The following is a 27,602-nucleotide window of genomic DNA, read 5'->3' as shown; positions in this document are numbered from 1 at the left end:
AAATCACCATCTTCAATTAAGCTACAGCAACAAAGAATATCTTTGCTTTAAAATATTAAATTATAAAAATCGCCATACATTACCAATTACCCATTCTCCGCCCATTCTAGAATCCAAGATACTTCCCTCATTGCTAGGGAGCTTCTCGTTCCCCCTGATGGTTTTTCAATCAAAATTATTTTCACTGTCAGATAAGAGAGTGTGCACAAATCTGGAAGTGAATGTTGGCCCAATTTTGTTCACTCTTCCAGTAAAAAAATGTTGGGGTGATTGCTTATAAGGAGCTCCCTCGGGAACCTGGGGTTTTGGACTGGGACATCTAGGGGCCCGGAGCTCTCCATCGATACCCAGGAATAGCCGCCGCACCCTCAGAATCACCCCAAAACTGTGACCTAGCTGTTGTGGGACCTCTATGTGACTATGGCTCCTATGGAGGCCCTGCCTGTCTGGAGGGGTGGGATCTCTCGATCAGATAAGGCTCTTATCAAGATGGCAAATGTGTATATAAACTGTGTGTTTGTCCCAATAAATTCTGTTCACGTTTCACCTTAATACTGGTCTTGTCTGGTTATTAGGATGGGCTCTTGCTAAAATCACTTTTCCCGCTCTACAACTACAGGTTCTAGGATAAAGAAGTCTGTTTGTCTTTTGGTCCAACATTTACGTAACTATTAGTAAAGATTAAATCCTTTCAGAATATGTTCAGATAGATCTGTTACCTGTAAAGATGTCTAATGTGGTCTCCACTGGCTGAATATTCTGTACAAGTTCTGAAAGTGCTCTGGTGTCTAGATTTTCATCACTGTGACAGGTTAGTTCTAATAGAGATGCAGTTTATTTTGTTAAATGTATACAAAACACTTTTTTGTTGCATTTAAAAAAGCATCTTAATACGTATTCAATTAAGAACAAAAACAAAAGCATGTTAATTTATATATGTAAATATTTTAAATGAAAAGAAGTAATATTAACATACATAAAATTGATATATAAATCGATGTAACATTAATCCCACTTTTTGTTGGGTATAAAACATAATTTATGCTTACCTGATAAATTTATTTCTCTTGTAGTGTATCCAGTCCATGGATCATCCATTACTTGTGGGATATATTCCCTTCCCAACAGGAAGTTGCAAGAGGATCACCCACAGCAGAGCTGCTATATAGCTCCTCCCCTCACATGTCATATCCAGTCATTCGACCGAAACAAGACAAGAAAGGAGAAACCATAGGGTGCAGTGGTGACTGTAGTTTAATTAAAAATTTAGATCTGCCTTAAAAAGACAGGGCGGGCCGTGGACTGGATACACTACAAGAGAAATAAATTTATCAGGTAAGCATAAATTATGTTTTCTCTTGTTAAGTGTATCCAGTCCACGGATCATCCATTACTTGTGGGATACCAATACCAAAGCTTAAGTACACGGATGTTGGGAGGGACAAGGCAGGAACTTAAACGGAAGGAACCACTGCCTGTAGAACCTTTCTCCCAAAAACAGCCTCAGAAGAAGCAAAAGTGTCAAATTTGTAAAATTTTGAAAAAGTGTGAAGCGAAGACCAAGTCGCAGCCTTGCAAATCTGTTCAACAGAGGCCTCATTCTTAAAGGCCCAGGTGGAAGCCACAGCTCTAGTAGAATGAGCTGTAATCCTTTCAGGGGGCTGCTGTCCAGCAGTCTCATAGGCTAAGCGAATTATGCTTCGAAGCCAAAAGGAGAGAGAGGTTGCCGAAGCTTTTTGACCTCTCCTCTGTCCAGAATAAACGACAAACAGGGCAGATGTTTGACGAAAATCTTTAGTTGCCTGTAAGTAGAACTTCAAGGCACGGACTACGTCCAGATTATGCAAAAGACGTTCCTTCTTTGAAGAAGGATTAGGGCACAATGATGGGACAACAATCTCTTGATTGATATTCCTGTTAGAAACCACCTTAGGTAAAAACCCAGGTTTAGTACGCAGAACTACCTTGTCTGAATGGAAAATCAGATAAGGAGAATCACAATGTAAGGCAGATAACTCAGAGACTCTTCAAGCTGAGGAAATAGCCATCAAAAACAGAACTTTCCAAGATAAAAGTTTAATATCAATGGAATGAAGGGGTTCAAACGGAACTCCTTGAAGAACTTTAAGAACCAAGTTTAAGCTCCACGGAGGAGCAACAGTTTTAAACACAGGCTTAATCCTAGCCAAAGCCTGACAAAAAGCCTGGACGTCTGGAACTTCTGCCAGACGCTTGTGCAAAAGAATAGACAGAGCAGAAATCTGTCCCTTTAACAAACTAGCAGATATACCTTTTTCCAAACCCTCTTGGAGAAAAGACAATATCCTAGGAATCCTAACCTTACTCCATGAGTAACTCTTGGATTCGCACCAATACAAGTATTTACGCCATATCTTATGGTAGATTTTCCTGGTAACAGGCTTTCGTGCCTGTATTAAGGTATCAATAACTGACTCGGAGAAGCCACGCTTTGATAGGATCAAGCGTTCAATCTCCATGCAGTCAGTCTCAGAGAAATTAGATTTGGATGATTGAAAGGACCTTGTATTAGAAGGTCTTGCCTCAGAGGCAGAGTCCATGGTAGACAGGACGACATGTCCACTAGGTCTGCATACCAGGTCCTGCGTGGCCACGCAGGCGCTATCAGAATCACTGATGCTCTCTCCTGTTTGATCTTGGCAATCAGTCGAGGCAGCAGAGGAAACGGTGGAAACACATAAGCCATGTTGAAGAACCAAGGAGCTGCTAGAGCATCTATCAGCGTCGCTCCCGGGTCCCTGGACCTGGATCCGTAACGAGGAAGTTTGGCGTTCTGGCGAGACGCCATGAGATCCAGTTCTGGTTTGCCCCAACGATGGACCAGTTGAGCAAACACCTCCGGATGGAGTTCCCACTCCCCCGGATGAAAAGTCTGACGACTTAGAAAGTCCGCCTCCCAGTTCTCCACGCCTGGGATGTGGATCGCTGACAAGTGGCAAGAGTGAGACTCTGTCCAGCGAATTATCTTTGAGACTTCTAACATCGCTAGGGAGCTCCTGGTTCCCCCTTGATGGTTGATGTAAGCCACAGTCGTGATGTTGTCCGACTGAAATCTGATGAACCTCAGTGTTGCTAACTGAGGCCAAGCTAGAAGAGCATTGAATATTGCTCTTAACTCCAGAATATTTATTGGGAGGAGTTTTTCCTCCTGAGTCCACGATCCCTGAGCCTTCAGGGAATTCCAGACTGCGCCCCAGCCTAGAAGGCTGGCATCTGTTGTTACAATCGTCCAATCTGGCCTGCGAAAGGTCATACCCTTGGACAGATGGACCCGAGATAGCCACCAGAGAAGAGAATCTCTGGTCTCTTGATCCAGATTTAGCAGAGGGGACAAATCTGAGTAATCCCCATTCCACTGACCTAGCATGCACAATTGCAGCGGTCTGAGATGCAGGCACGCAAATGGCACTATGTCCATTGCCGCTACCATTAAGCCGATTACTTCCATGCACTGAGCCACTGACGGGCGTGGAATGGAATGAAGGACACGGCAAGCATTTAACAGTTTTGATAACCTGGCCTCCGTCAGGTAAATTTTCATTTCTACAGAATCTATCAGAGTCCCTAGGAAGGAGACTCTTGTGAGTGGTGATAGAGAACTATTTTCCACGTTCACCTTCCACCCATGCGACCTCAGAAATGCCAGAACTATCTCTGTATGAGACTTGGCAATTTGAAAGCTTGACGCCTGTATCAGGATGTCGTCTAGATACGGAGCCACCGCTATGCCTCGCGGTCTTAGAACCGCCAGAAGTGAGCCCAGAACCTTTGTAAAGATTCTCGGGGCCGTAGCCAACCCGAAGGGGAGAGCTACAAATTGGTAATGCCTGTCTAGAAAGGCAAATCTTAGGAACCGATGATGATCTTTGTGAATCGGTATGTGAAGGTAGGCATCCTTTAAGTCCACTGTGGTCATGTACTGACCCTCTTGGATCATGGGTAGGATGGTCCGAATAGTTTCCATTTTGAATGATGGAACTCTTAGGAATTTGTTTAAGATCTTTAGGTCCAAGATTGGTCTGAAGGTTCCCTCTTTCTTGGGAACCACGAACAGATTTGAATAAAATCCCTGTCCTTGTTCCGTCCGCGGAACTGGTTGGATCACCCCCATTACTAGGAGGTCTTGTACACAGCGTAGGAATGCCTCTTTCTTTATCTGGTTTTCTGATAACCTTGAAAGATGGAATCTCCCTTGAGGAGGAGAAGCCTTGAAGTCCAGAAGATATCCCTGAGATATGATCTCCAACGCCCAGGGATCCTGGACATCTCTTGCCCACGCCTGGGCGAAGAGAGAAAGTCTGCCCCCCACTAGATCCGTTTCCGGATAGGGGGCCGTTCCTTCATGCTGTCTTGGGGGCAGTAGCAGGTTTTCTGGCCTGCTTGCCCTTGTTCCAGGACTGGTTAGGTTTCCAGGCCTCTCTGGAATGAGCAACAGTTCCTTCCTGTTTTGGAGCGGAGGAAGTTGATGCTGCTCCTGCCTTGAAATTTCGAAAGGCACGAAAATTAGACTGTTTGGCCTTTGATTTGGCCCTGTCCTGAGGAAGGGTATGACCCTTACCTCCAGTAATGTCAGCAATAATTTCTTTCAAGCCGGGCCCGAATAAGGTCTGCCCCTTGAAAGGAATATTAAGTAATTTAGATTTAGAAGTCACGTCAGCTGACCAGGATTTAAGCCATAGCGCCCTCCGCGCCTGGATGGCGAATCCGGAGTTCTTAGCCGTTAGTTTAGTCAAATGAACAATGGCATCAGAAACAAATGAGTTAGCTAGCTTAAGTGATTTAAGCTTGTCCATAATTTCATCCAATGGAGCTGTGTGAATGGCCTCTTCCAGAGACTCAAACCAGAATGCCGCAGCAGCAGTGACAGGCGCAATGCATGCAAGGGGCTGCAGGATAAAACCTTGTTGAACAAACATTTTCTTAAGGTAACCTTCTAATTTTTTATCCATTGGATCCGAAAAAGCGCAACTATCCTCAACCGGGATAGTGGTACGCTTTGCTAAAGTAGAAACTGCTCCCTCCACCTTAGGGACCGTCTGCCATAAGTCCCGTGTAGTGGCGTCTATTGGAAACATTTTTCTAAATATAGGAGGTGGGGAAAAGGGCACACCGGGTCTATCCCACTCCTTGCTAATAATTTCTGTAAGCCTTTTAGGTATAGGGAAAACATCAGTACACACTGGCACCGCATAGTATCTATCCAGCCTACAAAATTTCTCTGGAATTGCAACTGTGTTACAGTCGTTCAGAGCAGCTAAAACCTCCCCAAGCAATACACGGAGGTTCTCAAGCTTAAATTTAAAATTAGAGATCTCTGAATCAGGTTTCCCCGGATCAGATCCGTCACCCACAGAATGAAGCTCTCCGTCCTCATTTTCTGCAAACTGTGACGCAGAATCAGACATGGCTCTTACAGCACCAGCGCGCTCTGCATCTCTCCTAATCCCAGAGCTATCGCACTTGCCTCTCAATTCTGGCAATCTAGATAATACTTCTGACAGGGTATTACTCATGATTGTAGCCATGTCCTGTAAAGTAATTGCTATGGGCGTCTCTGATGTACTTGGCGCCATAATAGCATGCGCCCCCTGAGCGGGAGGCGAAGGTACTGACACGTGAGGAGAGTTAGTCGGCATAACTTCCCCCTCGTCATCTGGTGATAATTCTTTTATAGATAAAGACTGACCTTTATTATTTAAAGTGAAATCAATACATTTAGTACACATATTTCTATGGGGCTCCACACTGGCTTTCAAACATAATGAACAAGTAGATTCATCTATGTCAGACATGTTTAAACAGACTAGCAATAAGACTGGCAAGCTTGAAAAACACTTCACAATAAGTTTACAAGCAATATAAAAAACGCTACTGCGCCTTTAAGAAGCACAAAACCTGTCTCAAGTTGAAATAACAATGAACCAAAGCAGTTATACCAACCAAATTTTCACAGTAAATGTATTAAGTTAGCAGAGCATTGCACCCACTTGCAAATGGATGATTAACCCCTTAATACCCAAAACAGATAAACAATAGAGAAAAACGTTTTTTAAAACAGTCAAACACACTGTCACAGCTCTGCTGTGACTGATTACCTCCCTCAATATGACTTTTGAAGCCTTTTGAGCCCTCTAGAGAAGTCCTGGATCATGCAGGAAGAAGCAGGAAGTCTGAGTCTGAATTTTTACTGTGCAAAAAAGAGCTAAAATAGGCCCCTCCCACTCATATTACAACAGTGGGAAGCCTCAGTTAACTGTTTCTATGCAGAAATTAAGCCAGCCATGTGGAAAAATTATGCCCCAATAAGTTTTATCACCAAATGTACGTTAAAAAAACGATTAAACATGCCAGCAAACGTTTTAAAACACATTTTTTAAAGAGTATATATCTCTATTAATAAGCCTGATACCAGTCGCTTTCACTGCATTTAAGGCTTTACTTACATTACTTCGGTATCAGCAGCATTTTCTTAGTCAATTCCATTCCTTAGAAAAATATTTTACTGCACATACCTTAGTTGCAGGAAAACCTGCACGCCATTCCCTTTCTGAAGTTACCTCACTCCTCAGAATGTGTGAGAACAGCAAGTGGATCTTAGTTACTTCTGCTAAGATCATAGAAAACGCAGGCAGATTCTTCTTCCAAATACTGCCTGAGAAAAAACAGCACACTCCGGTGCCATTTAAAAATAACAAACTTTTGATTGAAGAAATAAACTAAGTATAAAACACCACAGTCCTCTCACGACCTCCATCTATGTTGAGGGTTGCAAGAGAATGACTGGATATGACATGTGAGGGGAGGAGCTATATAGCAGCTCTGCTGTGGGTGATCCTCTTGCAACTTCCTGTTGGGAAGGGAATATATCCCACAAGTAATGGATGATCCGTGGACTGGATACACTTAACAAGAGAAAACTAGTTTATAATCAGTCACGTCTGTAGTGTATGTGCATTTCCTGAGTGAGATATTTATTACTACACAGCATTACCTGAGCTCTCATTTCCTGGGATCTCCATAGTCCTTAGTGCTTGGTGAGTCTCCATCATGATGTCCTTGTAAAGCTCCTTGTGTCCCTCTATATACTCCCACTCCTCCATAGAGAAATACACAGCAACATCATCACACTTTATAGGCACCTGAAACACACACAACTTATTCAGCGCTGACACAGGGACTGGTTCTGTCAACAATTTTACTGACAGAGCCTGGGTAATGTTACTGAGAACACACAGAGACACAGACAGAAGGTATGAAAAAACATAATTTATGTAAGAACTTACCTGATAAATTCATTTCTTTCATATTAGCAAGAGTCCATGAGCTAGTGACGTATGGGATATACATTCCTACCAGGAGGGGCAAAGTTTCCCAAACCTTAAAATGCCTATAAATACACCCCTCACCACACCCACAAATCAGTTTAACGCATAGCGAAGAAGTGGGGTGATAAGACAAAAGTGCGAAAGCATAAAAAATAAGGAATTGGAATAATTGTGCTTTATACAAAAAAATCATAACCACCACAAAAAAGGGTGGGCCTCATGGACTCTTGATAATATGAAAGAAATGAATTTATCAGGTAAGTTCTTACATAAATTATGTTTTCTTTCATGTAATTAGCAAGAGTCCATGAGCTAGTGACGTATGGGATAATGAATACCCAAGATGTGGATCTTCCACGCAAGAGTCACTAGAGAGGGAGGGATAAAATAAAGACAGCCAATTCCGCTGAAAATAATCCACACCCAAAATAAAGTTTAAATCTTATAATGAAAAAAACTGAAATTATAAGCAGAAGAATCAAACTGAAACAGCTGCCTGAAGTACTTTTCTACCAAAAACTGCTTCAGAAGAAGAAAATACATCAAAATGGTAGAATTTAGTAAAAGTATGCAAAGAAGACCGAGTTGCTGCTTTGCAAATCTGATCAACCGAAGCTTCATTCCTAAACGCCCAGGAAGTAGAAACTGACCTAGTAGAATGAGCTGTAATCCTTTGAGGCGGAGTTGTACCCGACTCAACATAAGCATGATGAATTAAAGATTTCAACCAAGATGCCAAAGAAATGGCAGAGGCCTTCTGACCTTTCCTAGAACCGGAAAAGATAACAAATAGACTAGAAGTCTTTCGGAAAGTCTTAGTAGCTTCAACATAATATTTCAAAGCTCTAACTACATCCAAAGAATGCAAAGATCTCTCCTTAGAATTCTTAGGATTAGGACACAATGAAGGAACCACAATTTCTCTACTAATGTTGTTAGAATTCACAACCTTAGGTAAAAATTTAAAAGAAGTTCGCAACACCGCCTTATCCTGATGAAAAATCAGAAAAGGAGACTCACAAGAAAGAGCAGATAATTCAGAAACTCTTCTAGCAGAAGAGATGGCCAAAAGAAACAAAACTTTCCAAGAAAGTATTTTAATGTCCAATGAATGCATAGGTTCAAAAGGAGGAGCTTGAAGAGCCCCCAGAACCAAATTCAAACTCCAAGGAGGAGAAATTGACTTAATAACAGGCTTTATATGAACCAAAGCTTGTACAAAACAATGAATATCAGGAAGATTAGCAATCTTTCTGTGAAAAAGAACAGAAAGAGCAGAGATTTGTTCTTTCAAGGAACTTGCAGACAAAACTTTATCCAAACCATCCTGAAGAAACTGTAAAATTCTCGGAATTCTAAAAGAATGCCAGGAAAAATGATGAGAAAGACACCAAGAAATGTAAGTCTTCCAGACTCGATAATATATCTTCCTAGATACAGATTTACGAGCCTGTAACATAGTATTAATCACAGAGTCAGAGAAACCTCTTTGACTAAGAATCAAGCGTTCAATCTCCATACCTTCAAATTTAAGGATTTGAGATCCTGATGGAAAAAAGGACCTTGCGACAGAAGGTCTGGTCTTAACGGAAGAGTCCACGGTTGGCAAGAGGCCATCCGGACAAGATCCGCATACCAAAACCTGTGAGGCCATGCTGGAGCCACCAGCAGAACAAACGAGCATTCCTTCAGAATCTTGGAAATTACTCTTGGAAGAAGATCTAGAGGCGGAAAGATATAGGCAGGATGATACTTCCAAGGAAGTGACAATGCATCCACTGCTTCCGCCTGAGGATCCCTGGATCTGGACAGATACCTGGGAAGTTTCTTGTTTAGATGAGAAGCCATCAGATCTATTTCTGGAAGTCCCCACATTTGAACAATCTGAAGAAAAACCTCTGGGTGAAGAGACTATTCGCCCGGATGTAACGTTTGGCGACTGAGATAATCCGCTTCCCAATTGTCTATACCTGGGATATGAACCGCAGAAATTAGACAGGAGCTGGATTCCGCCCATACCAGTATTCGAGATATTTCTTTCATAGCCAGAGGACTGTGAGTCCCTCCTTGATGATTGATATATGCCACAGTTGTGACATTGTCTGTCTGAAAACAAATGAACGATTCTCTCTTTAGAAGAGGCCATGACTGAAGAGCTCTGAAAATTGCACGGAGTTCCAAAATATTGATTGGTAATCTCACCTCCTGAGATTCCCAAACCCCTTGTGCTGTCAGAGACCCCCAAACAGCTCCCCAACCTGTCAGACTTGCATCTGTTGAAATCACAGTCCAGGTCGGAAGAACAAAAGAAGCCCCCTGAACTAAACGATGGTGATCTGTCCACCACGTCAGAGAGTGTCGTACAATCGGTTTTAAAGATATCAATTGAGATATCTTTGTGTAATCCCTGCACCACTGGTTCAGCATACAAAGCTGAAGAGGTCGCATGTGAAAACGAGCAAAGGGGATCGCGTCCGATGCAGCAGTCATAAGACCTAGAATTTCCATGCATAAGGCTACCGAAGGGAATGATTGAGACTGAAGGTTTCGACAAGCTGAAACCAATTTCAGACGTCTTTTTTTCTGTCAGCGACAGAGTCATGGACACTGAATCTATCTGGAAACCTAAAAAGGTTACCCTTGTCTGAGGAATCAACGAACTCTTTGGTAAATTGATCCTCCAACCATGTTCTCGAAGAAACGATACAAGTTGATTCGTATGAGATTCTGCTAAAAGTGAAGACTGAGCAAGTACCAAGATATCGTCCAAATAAGGAAATACCACAATACCCTGTTCTCTGATTACAGACAGAAGGGCACCGAGAACCTTTGTAAAAATCCTTGGAGCTGTTGCTAGGCCAAACGGCAGAGCCACAAACTGGTAATGCTTGTCTAGGAAAGAGAATCTCAGAAACTGATAGTGATCTGGATGAATCGGAATATGCAGATATGCATCCTGTAAATCTATTGTGGACATATAATGCCCTTGCTGAACAAAAGGCAGGATAGTCCTTATAGTTACCATTTTGAATGTTGGTATCCCTTACATAACGATTCAATATTTTTAAATCCAGAACTGGTCTGAAGGAATTCTCCTTCTTTGGTACAATGAAGAGATTTGAGTAAAACCCCAGCCCCTGTTCCAGAACTGGAACTGGTAAAATTACTCCAGCCAACTCTAGATCTGAAACACATTTCAGAAATGCTTGAGCCTTCACTGGATTTACTGGGACACGGGAAAGAAAAAATCTTCTTGCAGGAGGCCTTATCTTGAAGCCAATTCTGTACCCTTCTGAAACAATGTTCTGAATCCAAAGATTGTGAATTGAATTGATCCAAATTGCTTTGAAAAATCGTAATCTGCCCCCTACCAGCTGGGCTGGAACGAGGGCCGCACCTTCATGTGGACTTGGGAGCTGGCTTTGGTTTTCTAAAAGGCTTGGATTTATTCCAGACTGGAGATGGTTTCCAAACTGATACCGCTCCTGAGGGTGAAGGATCAGGCTTTTGTTCCTTATTGTGACGAAAGGAACGAAAACGATTATTAGACCTAAATTTACCTTTAGATTTTTTATCCTGTGGTAAAAAAGTTCCTTTTCCTCCAGTAACAGTTGAGATAATAGAATCCAACTGTGAACCAAATAATTTATTACCCTGGAAAGAAAGGGAAAGCAAAGTTGACTTAGAAGACATATCAGCATTCCAAGTTTTAAGCCATAAAGCTCTTCTAGCTAAAATAGCTAGAGACATATACCTGACATCAACCCTAATGATATCAAAGATGGCATCACAAATAAAATTATTAGCATGTTGAAGAAGATTAACAATGCTATGAGAATTATGATCTGTTACTTGTTGCGCTAAAGCTTCTAACCAAAAAGTTGAAGCTGCAGCAACATCCGCCAAAGATATAGCAGGTCTAAGAAGATTACCTGAACATAAGTAAGCTTTTCTTAGAAAGGATTCAATTTTCCTATCTAAAGGATCTTTAAAGGAAGTACTATCTGCCGTAGGAATAGTAGTACGTTTAGCAAGAGTAGAGATAGCCCCATCAACTTTAGGGATTTTGTCCCAAAACTCTAATCTGTCAGATGGCACAGGATATAATTGCTTAAAACGTTTAGAAGGAGTAAATGAATTACCCAAATTATTCCATTCCCTGGAGATTACTTCAGAAATAGCATCAGAGACAGGAAAAACTTCTGGAATAACTACAGTAGATTTAAAAACCTTATTTAAACGTTTAGATTTAGTATCAAGAGGACCAGAATCCTCTATTTCTAATGCAATTAAGACCTCTTTAAGTAAAGAACGAATAAATTCCATTTTGAACAAATATGAAGATTTATCAGCATCAACCTCTGAAACAGAATCCTCTGAACCAGAGGAATCATTATCAGAATCAGAATGATGATGTTCATTTAAAAATTCATCTGAAAAATGAGAAGTTTTAAAGGACCTTTTACGTTTACTAGAAGGAGGAATAACAGACATAGCCTTCTTAATGGATTTAGAAACAAAATCTCTTATGTTAACAGGAACACTCTGAGCATTAGATGTTGATGGAACAACAACAGGTAATGTAACATTACTAAAGGAAATATTATCTGCATTAACAAGTTTGTCATGACATTCATTACAAACAACAGCTGGAGGAACAGATACCACAAGTTTACAGCAAATACACTTAACTTTGGTAGATTCAGCACCAGGCAGCGATTTTCCAGAAGTATCTTCTGACTCAGGGTCAATCTGGGACATCTTGCAATATGTAATAGAAAAAACAACATATAAAGCAAAATTGATCAAATTCCTTAAATGACAGTTTCAGGAATGGGAAAAAATGCCAGTGAACAAGCTTCTAGCAAGCAGAAGCAATAAACAATGAGACTTAAATAATGTGGAGACAATAATGACGCCACATCCGGTAATGCCGACACTTTTGGCGCAAAAAAAATGTAAAAAAAAACAAATGACGCACCTTCCGGTGACACGTATGACGCCAGAAACAAAGAAAAAAAAATTTTGCGCCAAAAAAGTCTGCGCCAAGAATGACGCAATAAAATTAAGCATTTTCAGCCCCCGCGAGCCTAACAGCCCACAGGGAAAAAAGTCAAATTTTAAGGTAAGAAAAAAATTGATTTATTCATATGCATTATCCCAAATATGAAACTGACTGTCTGAAAAAAGGAACGTTTAACATCCTGAATCAAGGCAAATAAATGTTTAAACACATATATTTAGAACTTTATACAAAAGTGCCCAACCATAGCTTAGAGTGTCACAAAAAATAAGACTTACTTACCCCAGGACACTCATCTACATGAAGTAGAAAGCCAAACCAGTACTGAAACGAGAATCAGCAGAGGTAATGGTATATATAAGAGTATATCGTTGATCTGAAAAGGGAGGTAAGAGATGAATCTCTACGACCGATAACAGAGAACCTATGAAATAGACCCCGTAGAAGGAGATCATTGAATTCAAATAGGCAATACTCTCTTCACATTCACTGCACGCTGAGAGGAAAACCGGGCTCCAACCTGCTGCGGAGCGCATATCAACGTAGAATCTAGCACAAACTTACTTCACCACCTCCATAGGAGGCAAAGTTTGTAAAACTGATTTGTGGGTGTGGTGAGGGGTGTATTTATAGGCATTTTAAGGTTTGGGAAACTTTGCCCCTCCTGGTAGGAATGTATATCCCATACGTCACTAGCTCATGGACTCTTGCTAATTACATGAAAGAAACTTAAATTATGCTTACCTGATAATTTTCTTTTCTTCAGACTGAAAGAGCCCACAGCTGCATTCATTACTTTTGGGAATTCAGAACCTGGCCACCAGGAGGAGGCAAAGACACCCCAGCCAAAGGCTTAAATATCTCTCCCACTTCCCCCAGTCATTCTGCCAAGGGACAAGGAATAGTAGAAGAAATATCAGGGTGAAAAGGTGCCAGAAGAACAAAAATAAGATGCCCCCCAGAAAAATTACGGACGGGAAGCTGTGGACTCTCTCCGTCTGAAGAAAAGAAAATTAACAGGTAAGCATAATCAAATTTTTTCTTCATAAACGGAAGGAGTCCACAGCTGCATTCATTACTTTTGGGAAAACAATACCCAAGCTATAGAGGACACTGAATGCTAAAACGGGAGGGTACATTAGGTGGCCCATTCTGAGGGCACCAGGCCTGAAACCCCTACCCAACAAAACCCAGATTCCTCCGAAGCCGAGTAAAAAATTTGAAAAAGGCCCAAGGACACTGACCCGCATATAGTCCATAAGCCTCGCTAGAGACCGCAGGAACTAGACTGAGCCAACAAGCCTCCAAGAGATACCGTCACCCGTCAGTCGGTCTCCCAAACAAGAACACAAGCCCCCAGGGAATGGAAAGAATGGGGGGGGGGCTCACCCACCCCAACAGAGCTTGGGTGCCAACTCCACCAATATAAAGGCATTCCCAAGGAGAACCCCCTAGGACTAGAGAAAAGTGCAATATAGATCCTTAGGAAGACCGAAAATAACTCTCTTTGACAGTCTCGACATGGAGATTTTAATCTCCAACAGTTGGAACAGAGCAAGCCACAGAGCAGCAGACTGCTGCCTCCTACAGAAATAAAAAAGTCACTTGCTCTGACCTCCTGCACACAGGGCAGGACAACAACCCTCCAGAGAGAGGAAATCCCACCTCTGAGGAAGTCAAACTGCCCCCCAAAAGGGGAGGGCACAGATAAAGAACAGCGCACATGTCCACAAAGACATGAGAGGCCGTAGTCTGATCAAGTCAAGGACTGAATGATGAATCATCCAGACACCACTGTTAATCCAACAGAGAACAACTCCCAATAAAAAGGAAGCACACGCCATCCAAAGGACAACAGAAAAACTGGGTCGTCCCAAACCAATCCGCAGGATCATAAGTCTCCAGACATCCAAGAAGGATCCAAGACAAGAACCCTGGACCCGGAGCCGTCTAAAACTAACGACACCCCCAGGGAGCACAAGATGCCCCGTCTGAAGAAGAACAGACTTCACAGGGGATGAGATCCGGGCTAACCCGGAGAACGGGTACAGGACTCACTCATAATTCCCAGTCCAAAAGGGACGAGAACCCCCTAGCAGGAGGCCAAGACTTAAGGGAAATAGTTACGAGAAAACAGTTCACCCGAAAAGTGAGAGTAGAAAAAGACTAGTCTCCATAATCCTCTCAGATTATCTTTCCGGAAGACCACACCCAAGGAAGAAGAATGCAAAGCATCCCGAACTCTGGCAGAAAAATCCACTAAGCGAAAGCTTGGAAAGAAGAAGACAACACAGCCTATCGTCCCTGATACAGAAACGACTAACTCCCGGAAGTAGAAAAGAGCCGCACAGCCCTCAACTTCCTAACTTAAATGGCCAAAAGCGGGCAAGAAAAACGAACGAAGTCCAGACAGTCTCGACCCGAAGGAAGAGAACCTCAAAAAGGAACAAGTCCTAAAAAGGACAATCCCAAGGAGACCTTGAAAAGGCAAGACCGAAAGGAACTGGCGCCATGAAGGACCTAAATCCTCCAAACCTCCAACCCACTACGGGAAGGAATCACTCTACTTCCTGCAAAAAACGGAAACCAACTGAGTATGTCGCAGCAGATCTCAATGGAGTCCCGGCCGTCTAGATTGAAAGGCTAATGAGGACTGAATCCAATCCCCCATGCCCCTAGCAAAACCACGGACCATCAAGTCCTCTCAGAATGCTAGCTGAAACTTGTAAAGTAAAAACAAGGAAAACAACACAAATAATAGTGTGAACCACTCGGTGTCCTAACCGGACCAGCCAGGCATAACAGGTGCCACGTATCTGAAATACCATATTTTGCGCTCCATAAGACGCACTTTTTTCCCTCTCAAAAGTAAGGGGAAAAGTCTGTGCGTCTTATGGAGCGAATGCAGGCCCTGCGCTTGCATATTTACGCTATTTATCAATTTTGTTAGCGCAGCGGGGTTAACAGTGGCGATGGTGTCACATCTAGTTACAGCACTTACTCTCATTTACGGTACTGCTTCAATAAAATTGTGTCCATTGAAGTACCGGTAACTGCTTCAATAAAATTGTCCAGATCAGTACCTTTCATCCCCTAATTGTTACACTTCCTGCGCGCGGGGCTCAGGTTATCTGTCACTGTCTGAGAAGTAAGCGCTATAGTACAACCCACACACAGTGTCTGCGGGAGCAGGGCAGAGCTGAGACTGGGGGCTGATCTGAGTGAAGCTGCTGTGTGAAGGCCCGGGGATCTGCTGCAGCTAGTGCTACTGGCAACAGGTGAGCCATATGCTGCACTAGTTTTACTGTTTATGGGCTGGAGGAGCAGGTGCATTTTTTTATATACCTGTAAGAATTTACCGGTAAATCTGGCCCTTAATGTTTTAAAAATTGGCACTGTGGGTTAGGGTTTAGGGTTAGAGTTTAGGGTTATTAGGGTTAGGGGTTAGGATTTTTTCTTGTTTTCCTCCTCTAAAAACTAGGTGCGTCATATGGTCAGGTGCGTCTTATGGTGCGAAAAATACGGTAGGCCTTAAATACAGAAGGATTTGTACCCAGTCAGGACCAGCCTGAAACCAAGGGCCCCCAGCACTGTCAAGGCCACACAAAGTCACCCCCTAAGAGGAAGAGATAAACAACAGACAAATATAGGACTAAACACGTCCTCACTCGAACAAACTTCCGTAGAAGTAAACAGTGCGAACACAAAATCTCGAGTATCAATTCCAGAGAAGAAAGTTCCCAAAGGAAATGTTATAACAAACATGAGCTTTAAACCAAATAAAATCCATCCTAACCGAAATAAAAAATAAGGCAACCCGTAGGTTATTGCCCAGGAAGAACAAACACACCAGCAGGACCAGCCCAACAGGGATCCGAGTCTTCCAAGCTCAGAACTGGAAAGATACTCAAATAAACAAGACTATAAGAAGATTACTTCATCCCCTTATGTCTAATCATGCATGCCATTCAAAGCGGAAGACTGAGGATCCACCAACCCATTAAGAGTGGGATCCTCCAGCATCACCAAAACGTGCCTCAGTAAAACACGAAGGCGCGCCAGTCTACAACGAAAAGCAAAACTTACCTCCGCCGGGGTCACGTTAAAAAAAATAAATTATTGGAGACACTTAAAAACTAACGGCTAGATTACGAGTTTTGCATTATGGGTGAAAAAGCAGCGTTATGGCTCTTTTTCACTACCACTGGTATTACGAGTTTTGCAGGTATAGCTGTACCACACACTTTATTGGCCGTAACGCAACGTAACTACCGCAGCTTTCAAATGCTCCTTCTTCAATGGGACTTCCACAGCGCTGGTATTGCGAGTTTGCCTGTCCGGTCAAAAAGTGAGCGGTACAGCCTATACCGTCAAGATCCATATCGTAAACTGAAAGTCAGCTACAAAGCTGTAACATAAAACCCATAACTAAAGTGCTAAAAAGTACACTAACACCCATAAACTACCAATTAACCCCTAAACCGAGGCCCTCCCGCATCGCCAACACTAAAATAAAATGATTAATCCCTAATCTGCCGCTCCGGACATCGCCGCCACTAGAATAAACATATTAACCCCAAAACCGCCACACTCCCGCATCGCAAACACTAGTTAAATATTATTAACCCCTAATTTGCTGTCCTTAACATCGCCGCAACCTACATTACTGTTATGAACCCCTAATCTGCCGCCCCCAACGTCGCCACCACTATACTAAAGTTATTAACCCCTAATCCTAACCTTAAATCTAACCCTAACACCCACTAACTTTAATTTAATTAAAATAAATCTAATTAAAAATTCCTATCATTAACTAAATAATTCCTATTTAAAACTAAATACTTACCTATAAAATAAACCCCAAGCTAGCTACAATATAACCAATAGTTACATTGTAACTATCTTAGGTTTTATTTTTATTTCACAGGCAAGTTTGTATTTATTTTAACTAGGTAGACTAGTTAGTAAATAGTTATTAACTATTTACTAGCTACCTAGTTAAAATAAATACAAATATACCTGTAAAATAAAACCTAACCTGAGTTACACTAACACCTAACCTTACACTACAATTAAATACATTACATTAAATTCAAATTAACTAAATTACAAAACAAACAAAACACTAAATTACACAAAATAAAGAAATTATCAAATATTTAAACTAATTACACCTAATCTAATAGCCCTAACAAAATAAAAAAGACCCCCCAAAATAAAAAAAACCCTAGCCTACACTAAACTGCCAATAGCCCTTAAAAGGGCCTTTTGCGGGGCATTGCCCCAAAGAAATCAGCTCTTTTACCTGAAAAAAAATACAAACAACCCCCCAACAGTAAAACCCACCACCCACACAACCAAACCCCCCAAATAAAATACTATCTAAAAAATCCTAAACTCCCCATTGCCCTGAAAAGGGCATTTGAATGGGCATTGCCCTTAAAAGGGCATTTAGCTCTTTTCCTGCCCAAACCCTAATCTAAAAATAAAACCCATCCAATAAACCCTTAAAAAAACCTAACACTAACCCCCGAAGATCCACTTACAGTTTTTGAAGACCGGACATCTATCTTCAACGAAGCGGCAGAAGTCCTCAGCGAAGCCTGCAGAAGTCTTCATCCAAGCGGGCCGAAGTCTTCATCCAGACGGCATCTTCCATCTTCATCCATCCGGCACGGAGCGGCTCCATCTTCAAGACATCCGGCGCAGAGCATCCTCTTTTTTCCACAGCTAACAAAGAATGAAGGTTCCTTTAAGGGACGTCATCCAAGATGGCGTCCCTTGAATTCTGATTGGCTGATAGAATTCTATCAGCCAATCGGAATTAAAGGTGAAAAAATCCTATTGGCTGAGGCAATCAGCCAATAGGATTGAACTTCAATCCTATTGGCCGTTTCAATCAGCCAATAGGATTGAGCTCGCATTCTATTGGCTGAATGTTACAGCCAATAGGATTGAAGCTCAATCCTATTGGCTGATTGCCTCAGCCAATAGGATTTTTTCACCTTTAATTCCGATTGGCTGATAGAATTCTATCAACCAATCGGAATTCAAGGGACGCCATCTTGGATGACGTCCCTTAAAGGAACCTTCATTCTTCGTTAGCCATGGAAAGAAGAGGATGCTCCACCCCGGATCTCTTGAAGATGGAGCCGCTCCGCGCCGGATGAATGAAGACTTCGGCCCGACTTCTGCCGCTTCGTTGAGGATGGATGTCCAGTCTTCAAAAACTGTAAGTGGATCTTCGGGGGTTAGTGTTAGGTTTTTTTAAGGGTTTATTGGGTGGGTTTTATTTTTAGATTAGGGTTTGGGCAGAAAAAGAGCGAAATGCTCTTTTAAGGGCAATGCCCATCCAAATGCCCTTTTCAGGGCAATGGGGAGCTTAGGTTTTTTTAGATAGGATTTTTTTGGGGGTTTGGTTGTGTGGGTGGTGGGTTTTACTTTGGGGGTTGTTTGTATTTTTTTTACAGGTAAAAGAGCTGATTTCTTTGGGGCAATGCCCCACAAAAGGCCCTTTTAAGGGCTATTGGCAGTTTAGTGTAGGGGGGTCTTTTTTATTTTGATAGGGCTATTAGATTAGGTGTAATTATTTTAAATTTTTGATAATTTCTTTTTTATTTTGTGTAATTTAGTGTTTCTTTTTTGTAATTTAGTTAATTGTATTTAATTTTGGTAATTTATTTAATTGTAGTGTAAGGTTAGGTGTTAGTGTAACTCAGGTTAGGTTTTATTTTACAGGTACATTTTTATTTATTTTAACTAGGTAGCTAGTAAATAGTTAATAACTATTTAGTAACTAGTCTACCTAGTTAAAATAAATACAAACTTGCCTGTGAAATAAAACCTAAGATAGCTACAATGTAACTATTAGTTATATTGTAGCTAGCTTAGGGTTTATTTTATAGGTAAGTATTTAGTTTTAAATAGGAATTATTTAGTTAATGATATAAATTTTTAATTAGATTTTAATTATATTAAAGTTAGTGGGTGTTAGGGGTAGACTTAGGGTTAGGTTTAGGGGTTAATAACTTTTGTATAGTGGCGGCGATGTTGGGAGCGGCAGATTAGGGGTTAATAAGTGTAGGTAGGGGTGGCAGATCAGGGGTTAATAAATGTAGGTAGGTGGCGGCGATGTTATTGGGCGGCAGATTAGGGGTTAATAAGTGTAGGTAGGTGTCGGTGATCTCAGGGGAGGCAGATTAGGGGTTAATAAGTATAATGTAGGTGTTGGCGATGTCGGGGGTGGCAGATTAGGGGTATTTAGATTCGGGGTTTATGTTAGGGTGTTAGGTGTAAACATAACTTTTCTTTCCCCATAGGAATCAAGGGGGATGCGTTACGGAGCTTTACGCTCCTTTATTGCAGGTGTTAGGCTTTTTATTTAGCCGGTTCTCCCCATTGATGTCTATGGGGAAATCGTGCACGAGCACGTAAAACCAGCTCAACCTGTAATAGCAGCGCTATAGGGAGGTGAGCGGTGACAATAACTTGCAAGTTAGTACCGAGCCGCTCATAACGCAAAACTTGTAATCTAGCCGAATGTGAGCTGTAGCTCAATGCTGCCAATCCGGGGTCACAGAACGGCAACTGCAGACATGTTTCGTGTGGCTCCACTACACTTGATCACTGCTGACTTTTGCCGTTATTGGGACCCTATTTAAAGGAAATAACAATTTCTGATTATTCAATTAAAAACAAAAGTTAACCCATTCATGTCTTTTAGGTAGAAAAACGCAATTTGATGTAATTAAATGCAGTAAAGCATGCTCAATCATTAGCTTATACAAAAAGGGAGTAAGATATAAAAAATAGCAAGTAAGATTACTTGGACTTAAATATTTAAATAAAGAATAAAAGGATAAAGTAACATATTATTCTTAATATATCTATATACCTATTTCATTCTAAAGCACTAAAGACATTATAAAACAATGTCTTCCCATTTTAGCTACAGACCCAAGCTTAGAAAAAGTAGCAACAGAAGGTTGCAAATTTGTAGCGAGAAAAAGTAAAACCATTGGAAATATGGTATCGCCTTCAGATTTACCAACTGAAAATCCTAGAACTTGGCTTCCGAATAGATTAGGCTTCTACAAATGTAAGGCCGAGATGCAAAACTTGTAGCCATGTAGTAGAGGATATAAATTTTACTTCTACGGTAACTAAACGTACATATGATATTAGATTTAAGTTAAACTGTAAATCTAATCACGTCATTTATCTCCTCACCTGCAGGGGGTGCCAGATCCAGCATGTTGGCAAAACCAAGTGCCTTCTAAAAGACAGGGCCCTAGAACATATAAGAGATATTGAAGACGCTTACACCGGTATCCAGACATTTTAAAGGACCAGTCAACACATTAGATTTGCATAATCGACAAATGCAAGATGACAAGACAATGCAATAGCTTAGGCTGAACTTCAAATGAGTACTGTAGTAGATTTTTTTATAACAAATTTCAAAAGTTATGTATATTTCCACTCCCCTTGTACCATGTGATAACAATCAGCCAATCACAAATGCATATACGTATAGTCTGTGAATTCTTGCACATGCTCAGTAGGATCTGGTGACTCAAAAATTGTAAATATAAAAGACTGCACATTTTGTTTAATGGAAGTAAATTGGAAAGTTGTTTAAAATTACATGCTGTATCTGAATCATGAAAATTGAATTTAACCTGAGTGTCCCTTTAAGTGCATGCACTCAGGGGATGCATCACTTTTATCCATTCAGGCAATTCACTATGTCCCACAACACAAAAGAGGGGGGGGGGCAGGTTATATAAATTGGATTACAAAGAGGCCCAGTGGATCTTTCTGTTGAACACTAGATCCCCCTTAGGTATAAAGAAAGTGATGTAAACCTATTCATTTAAAGTTGCATCAAAATACATTTAACATAAAGCAAAATAAATGGCTTTTCCAAGGAGCAAGTCATTTATTAATATCTAGAAATAACATTATGAAAAAAGGGCTAATTTAGGCTGCAACAACAGCATAATACAAGACATGACTTTAGCATTAGTGCTTTAGAATGAAATAGGTATATACAGTAAATATATTAAGAGTAATATGTTACACTTTATCCTTTTATTCTTTATTTAAATATGTAAGTCCAAGTAATCTTACTTGCTATTTTTTATATCTTACTCCCTTTTTGTATAAGCTAATGATTGAGCATGCTTTATTGCATTTAATTGCATCAAATTGCGTTTTTCTACCTAAAAGACATGAAGGGGTTAACTTTTGTGTTTAATTGAATATTCAGAAATTGTTGTTTCTTTTAAATAGGGTTCCAGTAACAGCAAAAGTCAGCAGTAATCAAGTGTGGTGGAGCCACACAAAACATGTCTGGTCTGCAGTTGCCGTTCTGTGACCCCGGATTGCCAGCATTGAGCTACGGCTCACTTTGTTTTTAAGTGTCTCCAATAAATTTTGTTTTTTTAACGTGACCCCGGCTGCATATTTCCTTATTTTCATGCTCTGGATTGGTGTGAAGCCCGGAAGTAGTTGCAAGTTTCCATGATTAAACCCCCCCCCCCCCGTTCAATAACCCCCCTCAGGAGATATTAACCCTTGATTCCAAGATGCAAAAGGAGCCACACTAAAACCCTGTGTTAAAGTTAATCCTGCAAGGTTGTAGCCTCTCAGATAAACAACTGTAATTACAATACATCCATGATGAAAGTAAAAATGAAACAATCTTACCGGAATCTACTCCGTGGAACAGGAACACGGCCCTTCAAGTGTGACAGATAGTAGCATCGCTTCTGCCATGGACTTGAGAGAAGAAAGCAGGCAGTGAAACTTCTCAACGCTGATTGCTTGTGGAGCTGTTAATATGAGTCGGGATGGTTTCACAGAAAGACTCTCCCTGCATCAGCGGACACTAACTTTTATCCATGCTCTCACTGAGAGGCTGACAGGACTATTTAAAACTCCAGTCCCATCTCGAAGAGTACTACCCTCCATAAGAGACTATAGAAAAACTTCTGACACTTCTCTGCCAACCTCCTGGGACGAAAGGCAAAGAATGACTGGGGGATGGGGAAGTGGGAGAGGTATTTAAGCCTTTGGCTGGGGTGTCTATGCCTCCACCTGGTGGCCAGGTTCTGAATTCCCAAAAGTAATGAATGCAGCTGTGGACTCTTTCCGTTTATGAAGAAAATACACACAGGGTCAGATGAGTAAGTAAGGGTGTTAATGTCACATGACTGGTATAAAGTTACATTCTCCAGCAGTTCTCACCTCTCCGCTCTGCCGGTGAATGCTGCCGTGTGAAGGCCTCTTCTTCACAATGGCATATTCCTATAAAATATATAAGAGAAAATCACCAGACTCTTTTTTTCCCTGGACTAACATTTCTGCAGTTTTCATTTGCTTCTAAATCTATTTAAATTAAGGGGTTTCTTTCACAGTCCTGATCACCACAAAGGAACGTAGCAGACTGAATTACTTTGTGGGACCTCTATGGTTTGAAGATTCTGAAAAACGAGGGCATGCAATCAAGGATGAAGACACTGCTGGGTCAATTAAAGGAACAGAGTAAGATAACATTTTCTCCACTTTAATTTGTTTCCAATGATCCATTTTTCCTGCTGGAGTGTATTAAACTGTTTACAAATCGCTCCTTTTACTTTATTTCAGCATTTGAAATAGCTGGTTTTGTTTGTACTTAAATGGACAGTTCACCCAAAAACTTTCTCCCCTTTAAATTATTCCCAATGATCCTTTTTACCTGCTAGAGTGTATTAAATTGGTTGCAAGTAGCTCCTTTACTCATATTTCAGCATTTGAAATAGCCGATTTAGCTTGTGGTTTCCCAACCTATACTGAAAGTTTTGATACTGGCGTATACGTTGTTGACAAGCCTAAGTAAACACAGCCAGCAGAAGAGATTACACTCCCAGTTGGATGCAGGATAGTTAAGTAATAAAATGATAATTTTCCATTGTTCTCTCTATGTATTGAGCTTTGGTGTTCCAGACAAATATCATAAGGAAGCAAGTCTGTGCACATAAAAGTGATAACATAATGAGATCCGATATTACCTGAAGCTCAACCCATTGCAATAGGCTGTGGTTTCAAAGCACAAAACCTGCTACTTCAGATACACAAATAAACCCGAAAATGCAATTTCTCAAATATTTTATACTCTGCAGTATAAAATACATTTATGGAAAAACAATTTTACAGTGTACTGTCCCTTTAAGTATAGGCTAAAGAAAAACTGTGTAAACATAGCCAGCAGGAGACATTACACTCTTAGTCGAAGTTATGAGAGATATGTATGTCAATTTTCAATTGTTCTCTCTAAATAGTGGAATTTTGGTTAACAGACATACATAAAGAGATAATATAAAGAAGCATGTGTGTACAGAAAGTGATAAAATAAGAATATCTGGTTTCACTGCAAGCTAACCCTATTTGGTGAAAGAACAAAAACAGCCATTTAAATACAAAAATAAACCTAAAGATTTATTTTATATAAAGGATTGATTTCTTATTCATTTTATACTCTGCAGATGTATAACAAATTATTGGAAACACATTAAGGTGAAAACAATTTTACAAGACACTGTCCCTTTAATTTAGAATAAAACCTTCGGAGGGGGCTGATTTGGGGGACTGTAGAGTTAAATCTTTGGGTTGCAGGAGGTTTTTTGGGTGCAGGGGTGGCCCTTGGGAATTAGGGTTTCATATTTTTTGTATTTTGGGTATTATGCAAAGGGACTCGGTTTCTGGAGGAAGTTTTTGTCATGGGGGTCATATAGTAGGGTCCGAAATGCTTAGAATTTTTGTTAATGATGGGAGGGTTTTCCAGAGGGGGGGGGGGCACTTGGGTGCTAGACTTGTTTCATTTTTCAGTGATAGATGCAGCGAAAAGTTATGCAGGGGAAACTGGGTGTTTGGTGTGTTTTACATTTGATAGTTGTGCTGGGGGACACTTAAAAATGCACGGTTGTGCAGGGGATACTGGGTTCTGGGCGGTTGATCAATTGAGGGTTATGCAAGGGATCATTGGTGTTGGGTAGATTTAGTAGTGGAAGGTTTTGCAGGCAACCTTGGGTGCTAGGACGGTTTAACAGAAGATAACTGTACAGATTATCCAGGGTGCTAGGGATGTTTTACAGTCAACAGTTGTGCAGAAGATGCTCGGGGCTGGGGGTTTATAGTGTTTACATGTTTATCCTGAGTGCTAGAGGAGGTTTTGTGGGTGTGGGTTGTGGTGGAGTTTAAGTTAATGTTAGTGAGATGGTCTTGGTGAACTAAAGCTATGGTTAGTAGGATGGTCTGGGTGAGCTGAAGTTAGGGTTAGTGAGCTAAAGTTATAGTTAGTGGGATGGTCTGGGTGCGGTGAAGTTATGGTAAGTGAGATGGTCTGGGTGAGCTAAAGGTATGGTTAGTGGGATGGTCTGGGTGAGCTAAAGGTATGGTTAGTGGGATGGTCTGGGTGAGCTGAAGTTATAGTTAGTGAGATGGTCTGGGTGAGGTGAAGTTATAGTTTAGTGGGATGGTCTGGGTGAGCTGAAGTTAAAGTTAGTGGGGTGGTCTGGGTGAGGTGAAGTTATGGTAAGTGAGATGGTCTGGGTGAGCTAAAGGTATGGTTAGTGGGATGGTCTGGGTGAGCTGAAGTTAAGGTTAGGGAAGATGGCCTGGGTGAGGTTAAGTTAGTGAGATGGCCTAGGTGAGCTGAAGTTAAGGTTAGTGGAATAGTGTGGGTGAGCCGAAGTTATGTCTAGTGAGATGGTCTAGGTAAGCTAAAGCTATGGTTAGTGAGATGGTCTTGGTGAGCTGAAGTTATGGTTAGTGGGATGGTCTGGGTGAGCTGAAGTTATGGTTAGTGAGATGGTCTTGGTGAGCTGAAGTTATAGTTTGTGGGATGGTCTAGGTGAGGTGAAGTTATGGTTAGTGAGATGGTCTGGGTGAGCTGAAGTTATGGTTAGTGAGATGGCCTAGGTGAGCTGAAGTTAAGGCTAGTGGGATAGTGTGGGTCAGCCGAAGTTATGGTTAGTGAGATGGTCTGGGTAAGCTAAAGCTATGGTTAGTGGGATGGTCTTGGTGAGCTGAAGTTATGGTTAGTGGGATGGCTTGGGTGAGGTGAAGTTATCGTTAGTGAGATGGTCTTGGTGAGCTGAAGTTAGTGAGATGGTTTCAGTGATCTGAAGTTAGGGCTGGTGAGATGGTCTGGGTGAGCTAAAGCTATGGTTAGTGGGATGATCTGGCTGAGCTGAAGATAGGGTTAGTGAGATGGTCTGGGTGAGCTAAATGTATGGTTAGTGGGATGGTCTGTCTGAGCTGAAGTTAGGGGTGAGCTAAATGTATGGTTAGTGAGATGTCTGGGTGAGCTAAGAGGTATGGTTAGTGAGATGTCTGGGTGAGCTGAGGTTAGTGTTAGTGAGATGGTCTGGGTGAGCTGAAGTTAGGGTTAGTGAGATGTCTGGGTAAGCTGAGGTTAGTGTTAGTGAGATGGCCTAGGTGAGGTGAAGTTATGGTTAGTGGGATAGAGTGGCTGAGCCAAAGTTAAGTTTAGTGAGCTGATCTGGGGGAGCTGAAGTTAGGGTTAGTGAGATTGTCTGGGTGAGCGGTAGTTAGGGTTAGTGAGATGGTTTGGGTGAGCTGAAGTTAGGGTTGGTGAGATGGTCTGGGTGAGCTAAAGTTATGGTTAGTGGGATGGTCGAGGTGAGCTGAAGTTAAGGTTAGTGCAGTGAGTTCAAAGGCCAGTGAGGCACTGGCTAAGATATGCCCGAGTAGCGCATACAGTATTATGAACCTAATGTCAAATTTAATTTTACAGTTGTATGCAAAAGGACACTCAAAAGGTTCAGAACTGAAATATTCACTTTGGTAAAAACACACACACAAACACATATACACACACACACACACACACAGATATACACACAGTAACAAATGCCTAGCTACAAATTGAAAGTTCAAAGAGAGACGATCCCAGCTGCATAAAAGTATATTCCTTTATTCTTTACTCAAGTTAAAACATAGAGAAACACAGCAAACGATGTGGAAGGTGCTGAGGGCGCAGCACTGTCTGGCTTACATGTTTCGGAAATGATCCGTAGTCATAGCCTACAGTGTTGAGCCCCACACCTGTTTAAAAAGGATTCAAACAAATGTGATAGGTTAAAATTAAAAAACATGCCCTCAGTCTAAACCTGTGCACACCTGTGGAATGCATTCATGTCTAAAGTACTATAGCACATAACCACAATCTGAAGGGAAAAACAGTTTGTAAGATATGCCAAATGTGTATATATACATCACTCTGTATATGTTTGTTGAAAACGGACAGCTGCATAATGTCCTGACTACCATATATTATACATGTACAGTCATAATAGGCATACCAAAAAAGGTATTCAAAAAAATATTTACAAAGATATTTACAAAAACCTAGGATAGAATGGAACGTTGCGCTATTCTCCTTAAAGGGGCAGAGTCCTACAAGGGTCCTAACATAATTAAAGGCCAATCCCTATGTTATAGTGCAAAAATATTAATTATTATATGTCACAAAGCAAGTAATAAAATATATGTAAAAAAGAGCTAACCCTTTGGATGTCCAAAGTTGTTCTTACAGATATAAGCTTTTCCAGCAACCTCCGGAGTGCAAGGAGGTTGCTGGAAAAGCTTATATCTGTAAGAACAACTTTGCACATCCAGCTCTCCTACCCACCATTAAAGTGCACCTTCTCATGGACCACTGCATGATATATTTAGTGCTTTCATAGCTCAGACACGGAGTCCCCACACAGTAATGCCAGAAATGATAGATGAGGTAGTGCCTCCCCTGACTGCACGTCCCTGGGTTAGTGAGATGGTCTGGGTGAGCTGAAGTTAGGGTTAGTCAGATGGTCAGGGTGAGCTGAAGTTAGGGTTAGTCAGATGGTCTGGGTAAGCTGAAAATAGGGTTAGTGAGATGGTCAGGGTGAGCTGAAGTTAGGGTTAGTGAGATGGTCTGGGTGAACTGAAGTTAGGGTTAGTGAGATGGTCTGGGTGAACTGAAGTTAGGGTTAGTGAGATGGTCTGGGTGAACTGAAGTTAGGGTTAGTGAGATGGTCTGGGTGAACTGAAGTTAGGGTTAGTGAGATGGTCTGGGTGAACTGAAGTTAGGGTTAGTGAGATGGTCTGGGTGAACTGAAGTTAGGGTTAGTGAGATGGTCTGGGTGAACTGAAGTTAGGGTTAGTGAGAT

General features: G+C 41.4%; 1 protein-coding gene across 1 annotated transcript in view; it reads right to left on the bottom strand.

Annotated features, from left to right (window-relative positions):
- The window catches only part of LOC128657971 (oocyte zinc finger protein XlCOF8.4-like), a 218,523-nt gene that overhangs the window by 173,097 nt on the left and 17,824 nt on the right, over positions 1-27,602 (bottom strand). Inside the window, exons 2-3 of the mRNA XM_053712411.1 lie at positions 22,639-22,698; positions 7,031-7,178 (exon numbers count right to left, since the gene is read on the bottom strand). Coding sequence (XP_053568386.1) covers positions 7,031-7,178; positions 22,639-22,698 — 208 coding nt within the window. The remainder of the gene's footprint in view (positions 1-7,030; positions 7,179-22,638; positions 22,699-27,602) is intronic.

This window comes from Bombina bombina, chromosome 4 (assembly GCF_027579735.1).
Source record: "Bombina bombina isolate aBomBom1 chromosome 4, aBomBom1.pri, whole genome shotgun sequence".
NCBI classification, from domain to species: domain Eukaryota; kingdom Metazoa; phylum Chordata; class Amphibia; order Anura; family Bombinatoridae; genus Bombina; species Bombina bombina.
This window is presented reverse-complemented; position numbering and strand designations above follow the sequence as displayed.